The following is a 19,764-nucleotide window of genomic DNA, read 5'->3' on the forward strand; positions in this document are numbered from 1 at the left end:
CAGCCCTAGAGCCTTCTCTCTTCCTGCTCTGTCACTCCCTGAGGATCTCTCATAACACCCCCTGGCTTTAAGGAAATCCCATCTGTGCACAGACAACTCCCGATTTTGTCTGTCCATGTTGGGACCCCTGACTCGCAGATCCCACCTCCCACTCCACATCTCCCCACGCTGCGCACACTCATGTCAGCCTTCATGGGCCCCAAACAGGCCTCTCCATTCCTTCCCTCCAAAACTGCCCCTCTCTGCCCTGCCCCTCACCCAGCTGTGTTGGCCAAGACCCTCGGTCGCTCTCCGTTCTTTGGTTTCTCTCCACTTCATCAACAAAGCTGAGATTCTGCCTTCAAAAATGCTGCAAACCTCACACCACAAACCAAAATCAACTCAAAATAGACCAAAGCCCTCAATGCCAGAGCGAAAGCTAGAAAACTCTCAGAAGAAGATATAGGTGTCAACATTCATGACCTTGGATTAGGCAGTGGTTTCTCAGATACGGCATCAAAAGCACAAGTGACCAAAGAAAAAGAAATTGGAGTTCATCAAAATGAAAAACTTTTGTGCTTCAGAGGGCACCATGGAGAAAGTGAAAAATACAACCCACCGAGTGGAACGCAATTTCTGCAAATCCTATGTCTGCTAAAGCACTTGTGTCCAGAATATATAAAGAGTGATTACAACTCAATAATAAAAAGAACAATAACCCAATTAAGGATGGACAAAGGATCTGCACAGACGAAGAAGGGATACAATGGTCACACAGGTACATGGAAAGATGGGCCATGGAAAATGCAAGTCAAAACCACAATGAGATACCTTCATACCCAGGGGGATGGCTAGAATCAAAAAGACGGGTAAGTGTTGGCAAAGGATGCAGACACATCGGCCCTCACGCACTGCTGGTGGAACGTATAATGGTACAACTGCCTTGGAAATCGGTGGCTCCTTATGCTCTGGCCCCTGCCCCCTGTGCCCACTGTGGCCCTTCCAGCATCCACGGGACCGCTCATCCCCATGATGGCCATCACTCAGGTGGCACCTCTCGGGTCCCCTCCCCAGGACACCTCCCCCTGACTACCCTCTTAGAGTCACCTCCCCATCGCCTCTTCTTCTATCTCCCCAGCACTTCCTACTCTCACTCACTCAGGGTCTGCTTGCCCCCTGGACCGGAGCCATCCACTGGAACATTCTGTGGTTACGGAGATGTTCTCTATCTGGGCTGTACAATACACTTGCCATGAGCCACCCGTGGCTTTTGAACACTTGAATGTGGCTAGTGGGACCGAGCAATTGAATTTTTAATTTTGTTTAACTTTAATTTACATTCAAAGAGCCACATGTGACTGGTGGCGGCTTTATTGCACCGCACGGCCTGATACAGTGGGCTGGTCCCTCCAGGCAGCCCCGGTGCCTAGAACAGGGCCTGGTACAGGGTGAGCCCACTTATTAAATGTAATAAATGAGCGGAGATCTGGAGGGGCTTCTCTGATTCCCTCAAACCTCCTTCACATCAAGCCTTGGGCCAGGGGCTCGACTACAGGATAAATCTGCTTCACAATAAATCTCCTATAAGCAGTGAAGCAGGCAGGATTCACATTCCACAGACGAAGACATCCAGGCTCAGAGAGGTCTGGCAAGACGCCTGGAGTCACACAGCTACTAAGTCACAAAGGCAGGCCGTCCAGGGCTGTTTCCAGGGAGAAATCAAGTCATGAGAGTACAAGAGGTTCACCTTCCTAATAAAGAACTCCAACGACTCAAGGAGAAAAGGACCAAGGACCGGGGTCCGAAAGAACAGCGAGTGGAAGGAACATAAGCAAGAGGGTGAGAGGAAGGAAAAACAGAGAGCCTCACGCAGGTGACAAGAGGAGGGGTGCGACCAGGGGCATGACATCCCCAGGTCTGGTAACGCGCCGGGCTGCTCAGGTCTCTGAGGGGAAATGGGGCCCTGTCCTTGCAGGCGAGGATGTGACCGGGTACAGCCCCCGCTGCAGCGCACTCCGGCAGGATCCTGCAAAATCGCAACCGCGCTCCCCCTAGACACTCGCCGTCCTAAGCCCAGGGCAAACCTGCGCATGCGCAAGATGACGGCTGACCGGGGTTGGTAATTCGCAAAAGATCAAGAACATCACCCATTTCTACCGCACAGCAATCAAAATGAGGACACCCTGTGGGCTGAATCCAAAAGCTCTCAAAGACACATATGTGGGTGTGAGCCGGGGGGGGGGGCTCAGTCGGTGAGGAGTCTGCCTTCGGCTCAGGTCATTGATCCCAGGGTCCTCAGATCGAGTCCCGCATCGGGCTCCTTGGTCAGCGGGAAGCCTGCTTCTCCCTGTCCCTCTGCCGCTCCCCCTGCTTGTGCGCGCGCTCTCTCAAATAAATAAAATCATAAAAAAAATTTGTGTTCATATTTGCTTGTATTTTCAGAAAGAAACTCTATATGAATTTGGACCCGAAAAGCAGCCAAGTGATGGGAGGAATGCTGAGGATGGGCGAGACAGGGACAAAGGGTGGTAACTCCGTGCCTTTGAGTAGTTTTGGAGCCTCCTGAAAATGTTCTGTCTTTTGAAATTCAAATAAATCAGTTAATTAAACAATACTGCAATCGGGCCTGGGACAAAGTTTTGATATATGTTTCTTAGGCGAAAAAGAAAAAGAGGAGGAGGAAGGGAGCACTTGAAGTCCAATCACACCCTACTCCGGGTACGTGGGCAGCACTGGCTGTGAATCAAGAAAGCCTCACCCAGGGGAGCAAACGCTTGCACCAACATGCTCCCCGAAGCCCTGTTTGTGACACAAAACCTCCAACCAGCCCACACGCCCACCAACAAGTGTCTGGATAGAAAATGTCTGGGGGGGCGCCTGGGTGGCACAGCGGTTAAGCGTCTGCCTTCGGCTCAGGGCGTGATCCCGGCGTTATGGGATCGAGCCCCACATCAGGCTCCTCTGCTGGGAGCCTGCTTCTTCCTCTCCCACTCCCCCTGCTGTGTTCCCTCTCTCGCTGGCTGTCTCTATCTCTGTCAAATAAATAAATCTTAAAAAAAAAAAAAAATGTCTGGGCTCAGTCACTTAATAAAATACTTTGCAGCCACTGAAAATAATGAGGTGATTATCTACACACTGTTTTGTTTGTTTTTTGTTTTACTGTTAAAAAAAAAAAGCAAGGTGTAAGATTTTTCTGTAGAATATTGCCGTGTTTCCATAAGACAGCATGGGATTTACCTGTATCTCTACCTGGCTGGGCTTCCTTACCTGTGGACCTATGTGCATTAGAAGCCGGATGATTCTCAGGGGCTGGGGCTGGGGGTGCCGATCCATGCATTGGAGGGTGCTAAGTACTGGGAGAAAACTCTAGGCAGGGGAAGGGAGTGGACAACAGAAATTGTCCCACGGGTCACCAAATGTGTCCTAGGGCCAAAACTGCCCAGGGCTGAGAACCACCGATGGGCCTGGAAGGCTGTACCCCAGACTCACCACTTAGGGGAGCGTCTCATTCTAAACCGTATGCTTACCATAACAGGTCCACTGTCATACACGCGTTCACTGCTTTTGCAGTAAGGAAAATACAACTACAGGTAAAGATGTATGTGATGGACCAGCAACGCTGTGGGGTGGGAAAGCCCCAGAGATATCGAAAGTGAACAGTGGCCACATCTGGGGGTGGGGGGGTGGGGAAGGGAAAGGGGTTCAGGGTACACTTTTTTATACACTCTCGTAAGGTCTGAATTTTTAACCACAAACATTTTGTACTTCTGTGTGCCTTTTATGTTTTTCAAGATCAGGAACCAAAGCTGGTTGGGCAGGAGAGAAGGGAAACAGGGAGCTGGTCCAAGGCTTCCCAATCCCTCGGTGAGAAAACAGATCCCCTGACAACGAGCACTCCTGGGGCCTGCGCACCCCGGGCTGGTATCCAAGGCCCGGCTGGGGGCCCCCTCCACACTGCCCTGACTCTCCCGCTGCCAGGAGGCCCCTGAGCAAGGCGCTGGCAAATGGATTAAGTGTCACATTTCCTGGTCCTCCCCCGTCTCCCGCTGTGCCCACAGTAACAGCCTCGTGGAATCCCTCCTCCAGCAGTGCCTTGGCTGAACCCACGGGCCGGCCCTGCGCTCGCACCCACTGAGTGCCCAGGCCACGCTGTATCTCCATTCAGCCTGCCAACAGAGCTGCCGGGCAGAAACTTCTGTCAGCTCTGGTGAGGGATCTGAGGCCCAGGGAGGCAAAGTCACTGTCCCACACACGGCTGGTGAGCGGCAGAGTGGGGTCTGAACGCGGTACCTGGCAAGCCTTAGGTGACCCTTGGTGTCGTGATCTGTACTGGCATCACCCCACTGTTTCCTTTCTACCACGTCCCTGTCCAGGCTGGACCCTCTACTTTCTTTTTACAGATGAGGAAACTGAGGCTCAGGCCCTCGGGGAAAGGGTCTGCCCTGCATCACTCAGAGAAGCCAACGGGGTTACGTCCATATGCAGCCAAAGTTTCAACCCCCTGGAGAGAATGCTCTTTGATGGAAAAGAGGCAAAAATAAGAATTTGTGTTCGTACTAGCTTGTATTTTCAGAAAGAAACTCTATATGAATTTGGACCAGAAAAGAAGCTAAGTGGTCACGGGATGGGAGGAATGCTGAGGATGGGCGAGAGGGGGACAAGGGGATTGATACTCAGATTTCTTCCCCATCTTCAAGGGTCCTCATTCACCACCGAGGAGCCTACTTGAAAGCTTGGGTATCAAGCCAGACCTGGGTTCAAACCCTAGGTTGCCATTTGGTGCTGTGTGACCCGAGACAAGTTACTTAACTTCTCTGAGCCTGGGTTTTTTCTACCTGTACAAGATGATCACATGTGCAGCTGACATTGTGGGTGCCCTGCCCAACACTCAAGTACATGCCAATGGCAATGGTGTCCTGCCGCGGGAGGAGTTTTCTCTCCACCACTGAGCGTGGCACCACCCAGGATGAGAAGTTCGGATGTTGACAGCCCCAGAAATAGCCTCAGATGAGGGCAAAGGGAACTGGAAAATAAATACTCCAGGTTCCTTGCCCCTCGGACAGGACAAGTCAGGGGTGATCTATGCCACTTCCCAGAGGTCTCCAGCAAGAATGAGCCTCAGAGGCCCACAGGGGCACCTTTATCACCAGCCTTCCCCTCCCCCGCCTCACTTCTCCACTGGGGATCCCTGCCGGGGATCACCTTCTAAAATAACTACTTGCAGGGCGCCTGGGTGGCTCAGTCGGTTAAGCGTCCGACTCTTGATTTTAGCTCAGGTCATGATCACGGGGTTGTGAGATTGAGCCCCGCATCGGGCTCTGTGCTCAGCAAGGAGTCTGCATGTCCCTCTCCCTCTGCTCCTCCCCCAGCTCATGCTCTCTCTGGAGCTCTGTGTCTCTCTCTCTCAAATAAATAAATAAATAAATAAATAAATATTAAAAAATAAAAATAAAACAATTGGTTGCAAGGGTCTGCTTCTATGGAAACCCAAACTACCACAATCCGACAAGAGAGGCATTGCCATGAGACTCACACAAGATTGCTCACTCATCCATTCAACAAGTACGCCTTTCACGTTCGCAAAATGTCATGCCCGATGCCGAATATTATGGACAGGATAACGAACTTGATACAACATACAGGAACGGGCAGCAGGTGCTCAATAAATGATTATCATCATTCTGGGCCAGAGGTTTCAAACTGGTGGCCCACGGACTGAATGGAGCCAGCACGTGTCAAGAACCCGCCAGACCTGAGCAGCAGCTGCCCCGCCCCCCTAGGGACTGAGCTCTCTATTTGCCACAATCCCCACCACTCCCTAGAGTTGCACACTCAGCCTGACTCCATTCATTTACACGCCCACCAGGCCCACATGGGACGGGAGTTTGAGACCCCTGGCCTAGGTGTTTAACCAACGTTTTACAAAACCGAAACAGCCTTCCTGCTCACCTTGTGACTGTCTCGAGTCCCCGACTCTCGCCGGCAGGGCCCCATTTTGGTCTCCTTGGCCTCAGAACTGTCTCTGGAGAGGCTGGACCTCCCTTTGGGTTGCTCTTGCCTCCTCTCTCTGGCTTCCTGCATGACAGACAGACCTTCTCGGATTTTGGCAGGGGGGCCTTTCTCCGAATAGGCCCTCTTGACATTCAGCGGTGACCTGCCACAGTCGTATGGGTGATCACCCCACTGGACCACACTGCCCTCCTCTCCCCTCCCAGTGGATTTCCTTGGGGTCCCTTTCTTCTGGTCAGTAGGAGAAGATCTGGCCAACACGCAGGCCCCACTGCCCAGATCCTCCCAGGGAGTGGGCTTCGACTCGGCTGCGGAATTCTGGTACTTTGGACTCGGATGGTAATAACCAAGTCCTTTCTGTCATCCTCAGGGATTCCCAAAACTTTTCTCCTGGGACCCGCGGTGCCAGAAGAGGCCCCTTGGGTATTTCTCATTAGGAGCCGAGGGTGGCAGAGCCCACAGAGGAGGGCTGAATTTGGTGTTCGTGGCTGCCCCTGGGGCCTCTGCCGGCTGTTTGCCCGAGCAGGGAGTGGAACCGTGGTTTGCTTCGGCAGAACCGGCTTGTTTCCGGGGACCCTCAGCTTCAGACCTCTCCTTCCAGCTCTTCCTTCTTGGTTCCACGCTGCCTTGCTGGCCTGGCCTCTCCTGAGTCGAGTTGCTGGGGGCCGCGGGCGTACCCCCCACCAGCTCCTGACCCTCCTGCTTCTTGTACTCCGCCATCAGGGCGTCAATGTCAAGAACGCTGGACCTGTAGCCATCTTTGGTCTTCCCTGGGACCCTTGCACTGACCACCTCAGGGTCCCTTCTGATGAGGAGATCGCTGGCTTCTGGGTGGCTTTTGGAAGCTGGGGTGTTTTGGGGGCATTGCTGGGGGATGTCCTGTTCCCACCATTCTTCCAATTGTTCTGAAAACCAGTGCCCTCTTCTGGGCCCTGACAGACCCACAAAGCATCAGCATCCATGATTCTTTCACTAGAAGGCTCCAGAATCCTGTCCCCAAGAGGTGATGGGTGGTCCGTTGGCTTCGGAGGTTGAGCAGCTGATGCTGTGGCGTTCTTTGCCCTTAGCCCAGTTGTTAGTGCCCTTGGCCTCCAGTGGCTCTTCATGGTTAAGAGAAACCAAGGTGGATGTTAGACGATGAGAAGGAGGCAGGACTGTTTTTCTAGAATGTTTCGTCAAGTTTTCAGGCCCTGACTTACCAATGCTCTTTGCTTTTAGAGTATCAGGAATCTGATAGGTCACTGCAAAAAATGTCACCCTGGGTTCCCAAGAGGACCCCTGCTTCACCGCTGGCCGAGTCGGGTCCTGGGAAGCAACTGGGCTCACCTCCTGGGTCTCCAACTGGTGGTGGGGCTCCAATGGTCTGTTCGTCTCTGCTCCACCTTCCAGGAGTTTTCTGGGGCCAAGAAGCCGAATTCGTCAAACTTCACGTCATGGGGCAACGTCCACCGTGGCCACCTCTCAATCCGCTGGTCTGTGGGACCCGCCTTCCGCATCTTGGCCTCGGGCTCCGGCGACTGGGCCGGCCGTGGCTCACCCTCACCGGCAGCCACAGCGAGGGGCCCCTCCTGCACGAGCACTTCTGGATGCGGCCGTGCCCGGAAGCCAGACGGCTCATCCTTACCCCTGGGAGGAAGGTCCAGGGGGAATCCCCAGGGGGGACCCCTTTCCCCCGCTGAGCTGCAGATTCCTGACTTGTTCCTGGCCCCATCAGGCCCCTCGTGCAGGGCCTCCTGGATGGCAGCCTGGATGGCCCTCCCAGAGCTGGATTCGGGGCCGCAGGGACTGGCTGAGCACTCGCTGTTGACCTCAGGGCTCCGTTCTGAGCCTTTCTCTTCAATGGCCACCACGGTGGCTTTATGCCAGTTCACGGTCACCCCACATGTCCATCTGGGTGATAGGCAATTGCCCCCAAACGTGTCCTTTCACTCTCGGAAGTCAGGCTTTGGCCCATGCGTCCCTCGAGCTTCTGGCCTTTGGACAGACCCCGCCTGACTTTCCAGCCTGCACTCCGGGTCAGCAGGGGTGACCTCGTGGGACTGCTGCCTCCCCTTCGGTGAGAGGCGAGACCTGCCGCTTCACAGGCTCATGGCTTTTTCCTCTGATGCTGTGGAGATGGCCTCACTGTGCACACGCCTGCCCACTGTGTGCACAATGTCATACTTGGGCTCGACCCTCTGGGACGGGGGAGGATTTTCAGAGCGTTGGAGGAAGGGGTTTTTATTGTGTTTTTCATCCAAAGGCTGTTCTTCTGGGAGGGGCACGTGATACTGTTTGGGTTCACCATTCAAAAGGGCAGTCGTCCCCATCTCTCTGTATGGGGATTTTCAACCCATCTGGAGTTTTATTTCATGAGGTTTGTCTTTTCCAGCAGATCCTTCCCCAGCCAAGAGCTTCTCTTGTGCCTGGGTCTGATTTCTGGGACACGGGCATTGGCCACATCTCTGGGGGGCGTGGCCGAGGGACAGTGTCGGGACTGGTCAGCTACCGTGTGTCTCTCCACGTGATGCTCAAACAGTGTGGCCCACACGGTCTGGAAGCTCCGTCGTCTTCTGGAGTGCTGTCAGAAGGGCTCCGAGCCCCCACTGAACTTTCACCCTGACAGTTGCCAGGGACTTGGTTAGAACTGTCTTTCTGCTCTGTCTGCCTAGACTTCTCCCGGAGCGTACCAGGCTTCCAGGGGCTTCTTGGGACGGATGCTCAATCCGCACCATCCCCTTCTTTTTGCTGAAAAACAAAACAAAACAAACAAAAAAACAATCCAACAAAGTTAAGGGACTTGAAAGAGAAAGGAAGTGGTGAGTTGATCAAAACAGCTGCTTTTAAAATCACAGCCCTGAGATACCATAAAATTCCAAAGACTGAACACACCCAGTGTGGGTGAGGATGTGGGAACATGGACACTCTTGGACACTGTTGGCAAGGACATAAATGGGTACGACTTTTGGACGGTTTAGTATACATGTCATGATCTTAAAATACTCATTTCCTTTTAATCTGGCCAATTTCCTCCCAAGACTCTTTCTTGGCCCAGATGCCCAAGTCTGGGTCAACAAGGGTGCTCGGGGAGCACTGCAAAGACGGGAAGCAAGCGATACAGAAACAAACCTAAATGCCCACCTGTAGGGCACGGGCTAAATGAGTTCTCTGACATAATCCAGACAGCGGAATGCCACAGGGCGCCTGGATCCACAGAAGGGGGGTGGCTCCTAACGTCCCATCTGACAACACACAAAACACCGTGGAGTGGGCAGGGGAAAAGCAGACTGCCGAACAGTGTATTTATAAAACAATATGGTTTCTAAACAACTATGTGTGTACGTGTACACACGTGTAGACACACAACAGAGAAAAGACAGAAACCAAACTGTGAGTAAGGGAGTGAGGGGAGGAAGGAATGAGGAGGAGAACATCGTTTTGCCTCTTCTGCGCTCAGTTCTGTTCGGTTTTTAACACACGTGTATTCCTTGGTCATTCCTTAATCTAGAAAGAAGTCTACTGCAACAAGGTAGAGGATCAACCACCTAACCCACCATCCTGTTCCTGGGGAGATACCCAAAAGAAGTGAAGACAGGGGTCCAAACAAAAACTTGTACCCCTGTGTCTACTGAAGTACGATTCACAATTACTGACAGGTGGAAATCACCCACAGGTGGAAATCACCCAAACGTCCTCCGGAAGAAGAACGGATACACGAACTGTGGTCTGTCCGTACAATGGGAATGTATTCCGCCACGAAAAGGAACGAAGTACTGATTCATGCTCCAACAGGGATGAACCTTCAAAGCATTATGCTATTTCAAGGAGCCAGACACAAAAGGATACATGTTCCATGATTCCATTTATATGGAATGTCCAGAATAGGAAAGTCTATAGGGACAGAAAGTAGATTCGTGGTTGCCAGAGGCACAGGTGGGAGATGGGAAGTGAATGGCTGGCTAAGGGTTTCCATCTGGAGTGATTAAAAAATTCTGTTGGCGCCTGGCCATCTCAGTCAGCAAAGTGTGTGACTTTTTTTTTTTTTAAAGATTTTATTTATTTATTTGACAGAGAGAGAGAGACAGCCAGTGACAGAGGGAACACAGCAGGGGAGTGGGAGAGGAAGAAGCAGGCTTCCAGCGGAGGAGCCTGATGTGGGGCTCGATCCCAGAATGCCAGGTTCACGCCCTGAGCCGAAGGCAGATGCTTAACGACTGCGCCACCCAGACGCCCCAAAGTGTGTGACTCTTAATCTCCAGGTCGGGAGTTTGAGCCCCACGCTGGGTGCAGAGATTACTTAAATTGAAAAAGAATAAAAATAAATAAATTCTGGAACTAGGTGGTTGTGCTGGTTGTACAACACTGAGAATACACTTAACACCACTGAATTATTCACTTTATTTATTTTTTAAATGTTTTTATTATATTATGTTAGTCACCATACAGTACATCCCTGGTTTTTGATGTAAAGTTCCATGATTCATTAGTTGCGTATAACACCCAGTGCACCATGCAATACATGCCCTCCTTACTACCCATCACCGGTCTATCCCATTCCCCCACCCCCCTCCCCTCTGAAGCCCTCAGTTTGTTTCTCATAGTCCATAGTCTCTCATGTTTCATTCCCCCTTCTGATTACCCCCCCTTTCCTTATCCCCTTTTTCCCCTACTGATCTTCCTAGATCTTATGTTCCATAGATGAGAGAAATCATATGATAATTGTCTTCCTCTGCTTGACTTATTTCACTTAGCATTATCTCCTCCAGTGCCGTCCATGTTGCAGCAAATGTTGAGAAATCGTTCTTCTGATAGCTGAGTAATATTCCATTGTATATATAGACCACAGCTTCTTAATCCAGCCATCTGTTGAAGGGCATCTCGGCTCCTTCCACGCTTTGGCTATTGTGGACATTGCTGCTATGAACATTGGGGTGCATATGGCCCTTCTCTTCACTACGTCTGTATCTTTGGGATAAATACCCAGTAGTGCAATGGCTGGGTCATAGGGTAGCTCAATTTTTAACTTTTTAAGGGACCTCCACACTGTTTTCCAGAGTGGCTGTACCAATTTGCATCCCCACCAACAATGTAGGAGGGATCCCCTTTCTCCACATCCTCTCCAACAATTGTTGTTTCTTGCCTTGTCCATTTTTGCCATTCTAACTGGCGTAAGGTGGTATCTCAGTGTGGTTTTGATTTGAATTTCCCTGATGGCTAGTGATTTTGAACATTTTTTCATGTGTCTGTTAGCCATTTGTATGTCTTCATTGGAAAAGTGTCTGTTCATATCTTCTGCCCATTTTATGATTTGTTTATTTGTTTCTTGTGTATTGAGTTTGAGAAGTTCTTTGTAGATCTTGGATACCAGTCTCTTATCTGTAGTGTCATTTGCAAATATATTCTCCCATTCTGTGGGCTGCCTCTTAGTTTTTTTGACTGTTTCCTTGGCTGTGCAGAAGCTTTTTATCTTGATGAAGTCCCACAAGTTCATTTTATCTTTTGTTTCTCTTGCCTTTGGAGATGTGTCATGAAAAAGGTTGCTGTGGCCGATGTCGTAGAGGTTGCAGCCTATGCTCTCCTCTAGGATTTTGATGGATTCCTGTCTCACATCGAGGTCTTTCATCCATTTGGAGTTTATCTTTGTGTATGGTGTGAGAGAGTGGTCAAGTTTCGTTCTTTTGCATGTAGCTGTCCAATTTTCCCAGCACCATTTATTGAAGAGACTGTCTTTTTTCCACCAGATGTTTTTTCCTGTTTTATCAAAGATTAGTTGCCCAAAGCACCGAGGGTCCATTTCTGTGTTCTCTATTCTGTTCCATTGGTCTATGTGTCTGTTTTTGTGCCAGTACCATGCTGTCTTTGTGATCACAGCTTTGTAGTACAGCTTGAAATCCGGCAACGTGATGCCCCCAGCTTTGTTTTTCCTTTTCAACATTTCTTTGGCGATTCGGGGCCTTTTCTGGTTCCATACAAATTTAAGGACTATTTGTTCCAGTTCTTTGAAAAATGTCATCGGTATTTTGATCGGGATAGCATTGAAAGTGTAGATTGCTCTGGGTAGCATGGACATTTTAACTATGTTAATTCTTCTGATCCATGAGCATGGAATATTTTTCCATCTTTTTGTGTCTTCCTCAATGTCTTCCAAGAGTGATTTATAGTTTCTAGAATATAGGTCCTTTACCTCTCTGGTTAATTCCAAGGTAATGTATGGTTTTTGGTGCTATTGTAAATGGGATGGATTCCCTAATTTCTCTTTCTTCAGTCCCATTATTCGTGTATAGAAATGCAACTGATTTCTGAGCATTGATTTTGTATCCCGCCACATTACTGAATTGCTCTATAACTTCAAATAGTTTGGGAGTGGAGTCTTTTGGGTTTTCCATATACAGTATCATGTCATCTGTGAAGAGAGACAGTTTGACTTCTTCTTTGCCGATTTGGATACCTTTTATCCCTTTTTGTTGTCTGATTGCTGTTGCAAGGACTTCTAGTACTATGTTGAATAATAGTGGCGAGAGTGGGCATCCTTGTCGTGTTCCTGATCTTAAGGGAAAGGCTTCCAGCTTTTCCCCATTGAGAATGATATTTGCTGTAGGCTTTTCATAGATGGCTTTTATGAGATTGAGGAATGTACCCTCTATCCCTACACTCTGAAGTGTTTTAATCAGGAAAGGATGCTGTATTTTGTCAAATTCTTTTTCTGCATCAATTGAGAGGATATGGTTCCTGAGTCTTTTCTTGTTGATATAATGTATCACGCTGATCGATTTGCGAATGTTGAACCACGCTTGCATCCCAGGGATGAATCCCATTTGGTCATGATGAATAATCCTTTTAATGCACTGTTGCACTGTTGGATTCTATTAGCCAGGATCTTGTTGAGGATTTTGGCGTCCGTGTTCATTAGGGAAATCGGTCTGTAATTCTCCTTTTGGATGGGGTCTTTGCCTGGTTTGGGGATCAAGGTAATATTGGCCTCATAGAATGAGTTTGGTAGCTTTCCTTCTGTTTCTATTTTTTGAAATAGCTTTAAGAGAATAGGTATTATTTCTTCTTTGAATGTTTGGTAGAATTCCCCAGGAAAACCGTCCGGGCCTGGAGTTTTGTTTTTTAGAAGGTTGTTTATCACTGACTCAATCTCTTCATAATTAATTGGCCTGTCTAAAAAATCAATTTCTTCCTGTTTCAATCTTGGTAGTTTATAGGTTTCCAGGAAGGCCTCCATCTCTTCCAGATTGCTTAATTTATTGGCATAAAGCTGTTGATAAAAGTTTCTAATAATCCTTCCAATTTCATTGGTGTTGGTTGTGACCTCTCCTTTTTCCTTCATAATTTTATTAATTTGGGTCCTTTCTCTATTCTTTTGGATACGTCTTGCCACTGGTCTGTCAATTTTATTGATTCTCTCAAAGAACCAGCTTCTAGTTCTGTTGATCTGCTCTACTATACTCCTGGTTTCTAATTCGTTGATTTCTGCTCTTATCTTGGTCAACTGCTTCCTCGTGTGTGGATTAGGCCTGTCCCTCTGTTGCTGTTCCAGCTTCTTGAGGTGAGAATATAAAAAGTGCATTTTAGATTTTTCTATTCTTTTGAGTGAGGCTTGGATGGCTATGCATTTCCCCCTTAGGACTGCCTTTGCAGTATCCCATAGGTTTTGGACCGTTGTGTTTTCATTCTCGTTGGTCTCCATAAATTGTTTAAATTGATTTTTGATTTCCTGGTTTATCGAATCATTCCTGAGCAGGATGGTTCTTAGTCTCCAAGTGTTTGAGTTTCTTCCAAATTTTTCCTTGTGGTTGAGTTCCAATTTCAAAGCGTTGTGGTCTGAGAATATGCAGGGAATAATTTCAGTCTTTTGGTACCAGTTGAGACCTGTTTCATGTCCCAGAACATGGTCTATTCTTGAGAATGTTCCATGGGCATTAGAATACAATGAGTATTCTTTGGTTCTGGGGTGTAGTGCTCTGTACATATCTATGAGGTCCAACTCGTCGAGTATGGCATTCAAAGCCCTTGTTTCTTTGTCGATTTTTGCACAGGTGTTCTATTTCTGATAGTGGAGTGTTGAGGTCCCCTACTACTAACGTATTTTTATCTATATGTCTCTTTATTCTGGTTAAGAGTTGGCTTGTGTATCTTGCTGCTCCCCTGTTGGGGGCATAGATATTTATAATTGTCATATCCACTTGTTGGATACATCCTTTAAGAATAATATAGTGCCCTTCTGTGTCTCTAACTGTAGTCTTTAGTTTAAAATCCAATCTGTCTGCTATGAGAATGGCTACCCCAGCTTTCTTTTGAGGTCCACTGGCGTGAAAGATGGTATTCCATCCCTTTACATTCAGTCTGAATGTATCTTTAGGTTCAAAATGAGTCTCTTGTAGACAGCAAATGGATGGGTCATGTCTTTTTATCCAATCTGCAACCCTGTGGTGTTTTATGGGAGCATTTAGGCCATTTACATTGAGACTGAATATTGAGAGATATGATTTTAATGATGCCATGTTGCCAGTACAGTCTTTGTTTCTAGAGATTGTGACTTTCTGTTCTGTATCCCTCTTGGGGCCTTTTTACCTTCATAGAACCCCACTTTATATCTTCTGTAGGGCTGGTTTCGTGGTTACAAAATTGGTCAGTGACTGGCGATTCTGGAAGGTCCTTATCTCTCCATCGATTCTGAATGACAGCCTTGCTGGATAAAGGATCCTTGGCTGCATGTTTTTCTCTGAAAGAGCTTTGAAAATGCTCCCCCAACCCTTTCTCTCATTCCAGGTCTGTGTAGATAGGTCTGACGTAATCCTAATATTTTTGTCTTTGTACGTGAGAACTTTCTTTGCCCTGGCCGCTTTCAATACCGTATCCTTGGATCTAATATTTGCAAATTGCACTATGACGTGACGTGGCGTAGGTTTGTCGTGGTTGAGCTTGGGAGGGATCCTCTCTGCCTCTTGGACATGGATGTTTGTTTCCCTTGCTAGATTAGGGAAGTTTTCAGCTACAATTTGTTCAAATATCTCTTCTAGACCTCTGTTTTTCTCCACCCCCTCGGGGATGCCGATGATTCTGACATTGGAACATTTCATTAAGTCAGTAATCTCCCGTAACCTACATTCATGAGTGTGGATTTTTTTAAGTCCAGATTCTATTTTAGTTTTCTCTTCTACTAACCCATCCTCCAATTCGCTGATACGTTTTTCTGCCTCATTCACCCTGGCCATCAGAGCCTCTAGTTTTGACTACATTTAGCTCATAGAATTTTTAATTTCTTCCAGATTAGCTCTCATTTCCACCCTTAGAGATTCTATATTCTCATTAACATTTTCGTTAATACTTTTTTCAAGTCTACACATCATCTTGACCATTGTTACTCTGAATTCCATTTCTGATAATTTGGTTACATCCATATCCATTAGTTCTGTGGCAGAGGCCACAGACTCATTGTCTTTTCTTTGCTGGGGGGGATTTCTCCTTCTTGTCATTCTGATGAGGAGAGGTTGCGGGGTTGTCCAGAGCCCAAATTATTGCCCGGGACCCAGGCCGTGCACCCTTGTTTTATAGGGATCTTAGGGATGTGGGCTTCTTGATTTTTCAGCCTGTCTTCTGGGGGAGGGGCCTGCCACACCGACACTCAGGCAACCCTGTTTGGGTAGAGTCTCCGTGACCCCTGCGAGGAGGGATGCGGATGGGCACTCTCTGAGCCAGTATTTCTAGGCTTTTGTTCTCTGGCGGCTTTCCCTGGCGGTTTGCTGTGCCTCTTCTGAGGGTCAGAACAGCAGTGGCCGAATCTCAGCCTCTGTCACAGAACAGAGGGATCGCGGACCGTTCTCCACCGATGTTCTGGCCACTTTAACTCTGTTACTGTTGGTGCTGCTCAACCCTGCAGTGTCCCGGGATGTGCACCCCACAGCCGGCATCCCAGCCCTCACTTCCAGGGCCGGCGCGTCTCTATCCTTTGTGTTTCTAACGCCGCCAGCCGCCCCGCGCGCGCTCCGGAAGCTCCCGGTCTCAGTCTGGATCCGGTGAGCGCACCGGGATTCCGGTGTTCCGCGAGATGCCTGGTGGCGCGCGCACCCGGCTCACGGCTCACGGTCTCAGTCTGCTGTTTTGTGGGTGCCGTCCGTGAGCCCACCCGCTCCCCCGTGCAAGTGGCTACCGCTTCCCGGCGCCCGAACGCGGCGGCTCCCTCCCCCTTCCGTTTATCTTCTGATATCTGTGCACGGTTTCATGGCTCCCCGCTTCGTACCTCAATACTCAGCGCTGGAGATGTTCATTTGTAGAGATCCAGATGCGTCTTCCTGCGTCTCAGGCTGGTTCCGTGGTTGTTTAGGCTGGTCTGGTACCTATCCAGCTCGACTCAGGGGACTGGCTGAAAAAGGGGTCCCCTACTCCTCCCCCATCTTAACTCCCAAAACTCCGAATTATTCACTTTAAAATGGTTAGGATGGGGGTGCCGGGATGGCTGAGTCAGCTGAGGGTCTGACTCTTGATTTCAGCAGGTCATGATCTCAGGGTCCTGGGATCCAGCCCCACGAAGGGTTTCGTGCTCAGCAGGGGAGTCTGCTTGTCTCCCTCTCCCTCTGCCCCTTCCCTGCCTCAGGCTCTCTCTCTCAAATAAATAAATAAATCTTTAAAAAAAATAAAATGTTTAAGATACACACAGGGCCACTATTTGCTAATCTCTACTACAGATGATGGAATGCCATTAAAGAATTTAAAAAATATTTTCATATAAAGTTTTTGTTTACATTTTATTGCATAAAATTTGCATAAATAATACATGGATCCATTCTCTCTAAACAATAAAAAGCTCAAGTCCTTTTTGAGACTTCAAATATTCAAATACCAGTGCCCTTTCTGGATAACAGCTGTTATCAATGGGGAGGAGTGTATCCTTGAAGAATGTTCCAGAATCTTCTCTTAGTATTGTGTGTATGTGTGTATTTTTACATATGTGTGTATATACATAGAGAGAAAGCTTGTTTTTAAATTTAAAAATATATTCATTGCTCTTAAAAAATAAAAATTGTATATTTTATATGTGTCTCACTATAATAAAAATATTACCGATAGGAAAATCGATTTATAGAGATCAAATCTCATTATATGAAATCAAGCCAAGAGTTCCTTTATTAACTTTCATTTCTTGAAAGTTTTCGCACACATACAAAATTAGAGAGAAAATAATATATTCACCCCAACCCTTCCCCTAGATTCAATGACAACAAGCATTTTGTCCCACTTGCCTCACAGGGTCCTTCTTTCCTTGTTGTTACCACTATACAATTTTAATGCGAATATAAGAGGCTTTACTTCAACCGGACCCACTCTCAACCGTTTTCAAGGAAGTGATTCAGAACACCCAAGGATAAAAAGCAGGGCAGACCCCCACCCCCAGGAATGGTGGGCACTGCCCTTCAGATCCAGCTCCTGGGGCACAAATGCTCTTGCCACCAAGCTCTGGTGTTAAAAGTTTGCAAAAGTGTTGTAAAAAGTGGCACCGACATCTACCATACCATCCAGCCATTCCTAGGCATTTACCCAAGAGAAAAAACCCCGATGTCCCTACAAAGCCTTGCCCACAGATGTTCAGAGCTCTTTTACATGCAATGGCCCCCAAACAGGAAACAACCCAAATGTCCATCAACAGGGCAAAGAGATAACAAATCACGGTCTACCCACACAATGGAATGCTACTCAGCTACAGGAAGGAATAAACTATTGATACACACATGCATGCAGTATGACACATCTCAAAATAATTATTCTGAGTGAAAGAAGAGAAAAAAAAGGCTGGTTGCCTTTATAGAAAAATCTAGAAAAAAACCTAGAAAATGCAAACTGATCTATAGGAACAGAAAGCGGATTGGTGGCTGTCTGGGGGTAGGAGGAGGGGTCAGGAGTGGTTACAAAAGAAGAAACTTGCAGGAGCTGGCGATGTGTGGTATCTTGACGGTGATACATTTTCACAGGTGTGCACACGTATATGTCAAAACGCATCCACACACACTCAAAATGCAGTTTCCTGTACAATGAGTATCCCTCAAAAAAAAAGCTGTTTTGAAAAAACAAAAACCCTGCACGAGGCATCCACCACAAATGGGTTAGACCTAGTAGTTATTTTATGAGCTTTTCTTTATTAAATAGATTAAACAAAAATACTTTTAAGCAATTTAGTTGCTGGTAATTTCCCTCCTTCTGCTACGGCTAGGTGACGAGCCAAGGTAGGGAAGGGAACAGGGACCATAACGAGGGAAACTGAGGGAGTTTCTGTTAACAGTCTTTAACCTAAATTTTAATTTCTTAATTATTTGTCCATAAGAAAGAGCAGGTCCCTCTTGCTCTTTGCATAAGAAAAAGAAAATAAAACCTGGCAATTGCATTTGCAAACAATATTTAACACTAAGGAGTGCAGAACCATAAACCCAAAAGGGACTTGAAAAATCCTGGCATTAAAGAAAAAAAAAAAGTTTCATTCTTCACGAAAGGCTTCTGATTCTTTCCTGGGCTCTTTTTCCAGGAAGTGAAGCTACCCACTAGAAAACAAGATGTGCAAACACGGGGGCTCCTTACCTTCTCTCCGGGTTCCTTGGGAAGCTCGCCACTTAGCTCAGAACACTTCTCATACTTGACTTCATTGCTGGACGCTGGACTCGAAAACCTGGTACAGAGATCCACATTACTTGTTTGAGGCCAGACTCTGCCTCCAGCCCACACCCTGTAACTAGCCATGGAACCCAGGGGTGAGATCAGCATTGAGATCAACGAAGCAACACTACCTGGTTTGCTTTGAGAAAAGATGTGTCCCTTCCAGTCGCCAAACCAAGGGCCCGGTGGGATCGGCCTACCTTAAAGACAGCATCGTTGGGGTAGCAGGAGGCTCAGGCTGGGGTGAAGAGACCTGGGTGCTAGTCCCAGCTCTACTGCCTCCCCAGTGCGGGAGCTTGGGCTGTGCTTGTGATCTCACCTGAACCTCTGTCTCTTCATCTATAAAATGGGGATAATTAACACCTCCCCATCGTCTTTTGTAGGGCAGATAAGAGGCTACCCAAGGCCCTAATAGCTATGTGAGGGCGTTTAGGGAAGAGTAGAGATGCCCCAGGAGGAATAATTAATGGTTGTTGTTAGCAACCCCAGGCACAACAGCAGCCCCACCACAGACCTGCCACGGGACTCGGGGGTGGTGGGCCGTCATGGAATGTGTGGGGGCACGGGCCTGTCGCTGCCTCTCTGGGTAACCCTGGCCAAGAGCACTGTCCCTCTCTGGGCCTCAGTTTCTCCACTTGTCAAGGGGAAGAGAAAGGGTATTCTGGTGCTAGAATGTTCCCATCTCTGAAGAGCTCCCCGGAGTGGATGCCTAAAGATGAATTTGGGGCTGGGGGCTGCAGAGACAACGGAGGGGAGAGAAATGAACCACTTCACCTCATCCCCACTCTACAATACTCCAAGGTCTGCCTCCTTGAGAGGCATGATGATGAGTTATTCCCACCCTCAAGCCTCAGTTTCCCCATCTGTCAGATGAGACTAATCCGAGGCACTGGGAGGACATGGGAAAAGGTGTGTGAGGTCCCTGGCACGGGCGCCTCCTTCTCTGTTATCCTAACTCGGGCCGGACTGCACATGAGAATCACTTGGGAAGCTTTTACAAAGAAGCCCCGCCCCAGACCAACTCGAGGGGGCAAGGGCTGCCCCAGGCCTCGGGATTTTCTTCCAGATGATTCTAAATGCTGAGAGCCACTGGTCTAACCCTGGCCCAGCTGGCTGCCCTGGTTCCCAGGCCTGGGAGGGCAGCAGTCT

At 48.3% G+C, this 19,764-nt stretch overlaps 1 protein-coding gene across 1 annotated transcript in view; it reads right to left on the minus strand.

The window, feature by feature from the left end:
* Positions 1–3,038: 3,038 nt before the first annotated feature.
* LOC123788199 (uncharacterized protein KIAA1671-like) overlaps positions 3,039–19,764 on the minus strand; it is a 40,673-nt gene continuing 23,947 nt past the window's right edge. Inside the window, 9 exon segments of the mRNA XM_087857249.1 lie at positions 3,039–6,338; positions 6,341–6,407; positions 6,409–6,842; positions 6,845–7,035; positions 7,037–7,328; positions 7,331–8,296; positions 8,299–8,529; positions 8,532–8,715; positions 18,541–18,628. Coding sequence (XP_087713375.1) covers positions 5,899–6,338; positions 6,341–6,407; positions 6,409–6,842; positions 6,845–7,035; positions 7,037–7,328; positions 7,331–8,296; positions 8,299–8,529; positions 8,532–8,715; positions 18,541–18,628 — 2,893 coding nt within the window. The 3' untranslated portion in view covers positions 3,039–5,898.

The sequence above is a fragment of the Ursus americanus genome, chromosome 30 (genome assembly GCF_024610735.1).
Source record: "Ursus americanus isolate L20-20 chromosome 30, mUrsAme1.1.p, whole genome shotgun sequence".
Taxonomy (NCBI): Eukaryota; Metazoa; Chordata; class Mammalia; order Carnivora; family Ursidae; genus Ursus; species Ursus americanus.